This window comes from Erithacus rubecula (genome assembly GCF_903797595.1).
Source record: "Erithacus rubecula genome assembly, chromosome: 2".
NCBI lineage: Eukaryota > Metazoa > Chordata > Aves > Passeriformes > Muscicapidae > Erithacus > Erithacus rubecula.
In genome coordinates, this window is record NC_136685.1 from 27,632,683 (window position 1) to 27,638,682 (window position 6,000).

At 42.6% G+C, this 6,000-nt stretch overlaps 1 protein-coding gene across 2 annotated transcripts in view; it reads right to left on the reverse strand.

Moving 5' to 3' along the window:
- Positions 1–5,554, reverse strand: part of LMBRD1 (LMBR1 domain containing 1) — a 62,720-nt gene extending 57,166 nt beyond the window's left edge. For both annotated transcript variants that reach the window (XM_079332262.1, XM_079332261.1), the window contains exons 1-2: positions 5,418–5,554; positions 4,812–4,988 (exon numbers count right to left, since the gene is read on the reverse strand). In XM_079332262.1, coding sequence (XP_079188388.1) covers positions 4,812–4,988; positions 5,418–5,477 — 237 coding nt within the window. In that variant the 5' untranslated portion in view covers positions 5,478–5,554. The remainder of the gene's footprint in view (positions 1–4,811; positions 4,989–5,417) is intronic.
- Positions 5,555–6,000: the final 446 nt, after the last annotated feature.

The following is a 6,000-nucleotide window of genomic DNA, read 5'->3' on the forward strand; positions in this document are numbered from 1 at the left end:
AAAACGCTTACTTTAATTAAGCCTAAGGGAAAACCAAGACTGAATTGGACTGTTTGCATTGCTTGATTCCAACTACTGGAAAAAAGGTCTCTCCTATGAGCAATGGAGACATTTAAAATGCACAAAAAACAAGCAAGAGAAGCAACAGTGAGACTCAAACTTTAAGAGGCATAGCCACTGTACAGAAGATGTATCTAGTAGCAGAAATATAACATGGCTTAGCTGCCCAAGTACTGTTTCTCCTTCAGCTACAGAAAAGCAATTTTAACACTTTTAATACAGATGTAGAACTTTAAATATTGTAATTGCTTTTAATTTTGTTTTTCAAATTAAGTTGCATACAGGACCAGAGTAATATACTAGGAAACATACAGTACACCATATTAAAATAGTGAGCTGCTATATTACACCAAAACTGAAATTGCACATGTGCATTTCACCATTACTTACATCTGCCTAAGCATACAAACCCTGCATTACTCTGCACAAGAATACTTAATGCAAGCCAAATTAGTACATCTACTTTCAGTCACTGCTGAAGCCCCACATTTAAACTAAAAAGCAAAACCTTTAACTCTAACTGGCATATTATCCATATGTACACACCATCAGCAACTCAAAGGCAGTAACCAGCTCACCTGAGCTGTTTCAAAGGCTAGTGACAGCAGCATTGCCTTGTCAAACACAATGGGCATCAGAGGTCTTACAGTCTTAACATCTCTGGTGAATACTGCTAGGTATAGAGTTTACTCAACTAGCACATCCAGGACTCAGCTGACAACTCGTTTGGACAGCCTCTAGATCTAGTCTATTCATTTTCCATCCACTACAACCCAAGCTTACAGTATATACAGCAAATTGTTTAGAAGCACAATAGATTAGGGAGGTGAAAATTCACACTGCCTTCAACAAACAGTTTAAGGTGTCAAAATGGGACCACAAATTCTCTTAGAAACTGCAGAATTCAGGCATTCACACTGTTGTGCTGTACTTCATTTTGTTCCATGCAGTTTAGTAAGCATGTATCACCTTTAAAATACCTGTACCAATGCATTGTACTGAGTGACAGGGGAAGCCATAAATTCCAAGGATATGTGCAATGAGCATGATGACCCATATCTAAACTCTTATGCTTAAGTATTAAATAAGTCAGTTAAAAACAAATTTTAAAAGTACATATGCTAGTAAAATGTTGCTATGCAAGTAAAGATATAAAAAAGCAGCTTAAGACACTAAATCTAAAGCAAAGCTCCCTTAGAAGATTAATTTTATAATATTAATGGAAAATTAGTTATGAAAATTTGCTTCCACATTAATCATTGAGCAGAGTCTTTATTCTCTCAGAAACTCTGTCCAGTTAGTGACTCATGTTAACATATTTTAACAGAACAGTACTATTCAAACTGTACAGATAACTTCCCCAAATCAAACCACTGCAAGTTAATCTGACTTTCCATCCCTGTTGGTGAGGAAACAGCCAGGAATTTCATTCTTTTTTCTCCATTAAATTTGATTGTTTAAAACTGCTGTCACTGCTGGACCCTGCAAGACATTCATGAGTACCCAGGGAAGCTAGCTCCCATTCTCTGCAAATGTCCCTCAACAGAGATTAAAGTTATGCAACATTACAGGTTTCAGCAGCTGTGATGTTTCATCAAATGTAGATGAAGCACTCATTCTTCTCACTAGCCTCTCCCAAAGCTTAGGCAACAAAAGGAAGATGCAGTATGAAAGACTGGAGACTGAGTCATAACATGGTTAGATATGAAAAAAAAAACTAATGCCTAGATCTCAATCTTCCAGCCTGTTGCCTCCAAAATGGGACAGTGCAGGGATTTTGACCGCCAGATGGAAAGCAGCATCCAGAAACATGCACATCTCAACCCCACCTGCCTAGTAACAATGTTTTAGCCAAGTATTATTGCTTCATAAGTAGTAATTCTTACTCAGGAAGGAGGCGTGATCACAGTCAATAATGACTTCAGTTAACACTTTCCTAAAAATAAAACCCCTGGACATTTCTAGTGGTTTTGTATTCTGAGCATCTACATAATGAGTTGTTCCCCTCTCACTTTTTGCAGAACATTTAAGGTTTTTTGCATCTTAGGAGGGTATCTCCCATTAAGCAGATGCTACTCTTTGAATCTTTAAGAGGATAACTTCTAACAGCTCATGCAGATACCCAAGACCTGTAACACATTCAGTCTTAATCGGACTGAAAGAAATGCCACTGGCTTTTAACTTCATATAGTAGCAAGAATTCATACATTTCAAAAAGGAAAGAAAAGATTTCATCACCTTCTCTGCCATCTGCTAGAACAGTAGGAAAAGAAAAAGACAGTACAATGATGTGAGTGAGCATCCTTGTTTCAAGCAGTCTGCCTGCTTCAAGACAGCAGCTATGCTTGGAATATTTATGAACTTGTAAGTCAGACCCAGAGACATTTGAATCCAGCAGCAATATTACATTTTTAAGCTATGGTGAGGTTTTCTGTTCCTGTGTGCCTCTTGCAAGTCCAAGAAGTTTTCAGATCAAACAAATCAGATGCAACTGGATGTACTTGAAGACCTTTGAAACAAACTAAAGCACTGACACTGCTCACAACCAAAACCTTTGATCTAAAGTGGTGCCACTGAACATTATCAGGACTCCACTTACAAAGTAATACTCAAGTTTTTATTGGTATTAAACCAAAAAGCCGCCTTTCCTACTTAACAGTACTATGAATCAAAGTAATCCCACCTTCCAGAAAAGGTGTTGCAGTGAATTCTACTGTGTAACTACTGTGCAAAACTTGCCCATACCAAACCTGCTCAGTTCACTCAGCATAAAAACTTTAAGGCAATTTGATAAGTTGCAAAATATGGTGAGATACACCATTACATGCTAAATGCTACAAGCCACTTTTTTACCATAAAAAATTTTTAGTAATTGAAAGATGTTTAAACAGTATTTAACAGTCCTGTTGAAATGAACAAAACCTCAGGTTAACAAAGGTTGAAAAAGACACAGCATACAGCCCTTGTCAAGGAAGGTACTTCAGTACACATGATGGAAAAGGGCTACACAACACTTTAAAGTGAATTCCTCCAGAAAGCAGCATAATATTCACAGCCTTCAGAGAAAGATACTCTGCTTGGGTATTAGAGTTCAGCCAATCCTTACACCCAGGACATACCACCTTCCCTTGTCACCGAATACACACAATTCACAATGAGAACTTTGAACCACCAAAGCCTTCAATTCAACCTCCACTGTTAGTATAAAATGATTCTCCTGAGTTTGCTACAAGCTTATTCATCTTGTAAACCCTCAGCTACATCTACAAGCTGACAGCAGGGCCAGATACATTAAAAGTGAACTGAAAGTCCACATGTGCTACCTCTTTCAAGATGAGCATGCTAGTTTCTCATCACTCAACACTGATACCAGGAATTACAGCTAGGAGGTAGAGGAAAGGCAACATACAAAAGAAAAACTTCTTACTCAGAACCTGGATAAATGCCACTACTCTTTAGGCATCAGCTCTGAAATCATCCAGTTGGAAGGCTTTTTGATGTAACTACTAATTTATCTACAGAGAATATTATCTACATCTGCTACCTGGATCTCCCTCAAAAAGTCACTGAGAAAGACTTAACTCACTCTGCCCAATCAAAGCAACAAAGAGTTGCTCTTCTTGCCCAAATCATAGTCCTTCAGACCCCAGCACCAGTTATAAGGTCTTAGAAGTCTTGGGTTTGAAAGAATGGTCCAGAGAAAGGCCAGAAAATCTTCAGGAAATATTCTTCAGGAAATATTCTAAACACAATTCAGCCTATCCTACTTGCAAAGCAATAGCAGGAAAGAAGCACATGTTACAGAGGACAATTTAAAAGCTTTAACAATTCATGAAGACCACAGAATCATAGAAAATGCCGAGTTGGAGGGGCCATAAGGATCATCACTCCCAGTCCTATGAAAGGCACTACAAGCCTCATTTTAAGATGCTGTCAGCCTCCTACCTAAACATTACCCCTAAACTGAAAATACTGAATAAATGAAGCTGTGTTTACCTATAGGTTTGTAGGTTCTTACTGATTTCAGATTCACTCAACTTAGAAGGCCACATTAATATTTCCCTACCATAATTTCAACACCTGTGTTTGGATCAAATGAATGTCAATAGATCTCATGTTATTCCTGCAAAGCTAGAAACTCAACTCAACTGAGACTTACAAGACAAAGAAGAATGCTTCTTCAAGGCAGAAGGGAGCAATTGTGTTTCAACAAACCATGAGAAGTATCTACAAACATTAGGAAGTAATTTCCTTCCACTAAGGGTTTCTGCAGCTTTCAAAACACTTATAGGTTATAGGTAGATTAGTACAGTAAAACTTGATAAAACTTTACATGTTCAAGTACCATTTTTTTTTGCTGACAAAAAAGACAATTAAAATAATCCTAAATTACAAAGGGGAAACACAGTCTATTTTTGAACAAGAAATAGACAACAAATTTTATTCTACAATGCCCCTAAAAAGCAACACTTAAGCAATTTGTTTATATCTTCAGGACAGTGAATTCACTCTGACACACAACAGAAGAACAAGCATTTGGATATGAGTAGAACATCTGAGAAAGGAGTCAAAACTGAAATTCAGTTCAAATAACAGACATGAGTCTTTTATGCACAGTACTAGTACCCAGCTTTAAGAAAAGTCAAACAGGTATTAGCACTGGTTTCAAACACTTTGACAACCCAAGAGTGCCCTTTTGAAACATAAATGCTTGCTTTGAAGAAGCAATTAACATTTCTGAAAGTCCATACCTTAAATGTACCATTTGGATTTTTCATGTAGGAGACCAAAAATATGTCCACTGGCAGGAGTGCTGATGTGATAAGAGCAACGGCCAACGCAAAAATTGCTGTTATGGTAGAAATCACTTCACTTTCCCGCCGACTCTGATACTTGCGCACATAAACCCAGCAGAAAATCAGAATGGCCTGAAATACACGGGGAAAAATACTTATTAGTAGTATAATAACAATGTCAGCAAATAGGTACCGATGTTTCACTCTGTACTGGCATAGCATCAACACACCTTTAACCCGAACACTCAGCACCAGCGCTATACTGACCACACTAAAGTCACTCTTCCTGAAGAGCAGCTTGAGCAACACCACCAGCGCTCGCACACGGAACACGCGAAAACACAAACAGCGCGTCTCGCCGGGCAGAGGGCAGGGCAGCCCCGCTCCCCGCCCCGGGCTCGGCTCTGCCCTGCGGCACCGCCGCCCAGGGAAGCGCTCACAGCCGGGGCAGGCTCAGGGGCACGGGCGGGATGCCCAGCACCGAAGCAGCAGGCGGCCCAGGGCAAGGAAGGGGAGGGGTGTGTGAGGGGGCCGCCGCAGGCCCGGAGAGCCGCCTCTCACCAGCAGCGCCAGGCCGAAGAGGCACCATCCCGTCAGCAGGTCAGACGCCGCCGCCGCCATCTTCGCTTCCGTCACGGCAGCGCGGCCGCCCCGCCGAGGCGGCGCTTAAAGCGGGGCGGGCTCGCGTCTCCACGGCAACCGCCCCACGCCCGTGACGCCACTGCCGCCGCCCGCGGGCACGGGTGAGGGCGGCGGGAGCCCCGGCCCGGCCCCGCCGAGTGAGGGCGGCGGGAGCCCCGGCCCGGCCCCGCCGCGGCGGAGAGCAGCCATCGGGGGCAGGGAGGGCAGTCGGGGTCATGAGGAGCTGTCCTCACCGCCCGCTCCCGGGAAGGGTTTGCTGGTCCTTCCCTCCCGGGGCCGGGAGGCTGAGACAGGGCAGCGCTCGCTCCTTGGGGACTCCTGCCTAAGGGAAACGGGAGGGGAAGAAGGGGGTTTGAGGGAAAGTAAAAGGTGCGCTAAGAAGTATCAAGCACTTTAAATCCTTTGTTGTTGCTTCTTTTTGTAAAAGTACCGGAGGGGCGCCGGCGCTGCGGGCGGGGCCGCTCCCGCTCCGCTCCCTCCCCCGCTCCCGCTCCGCTCTCTC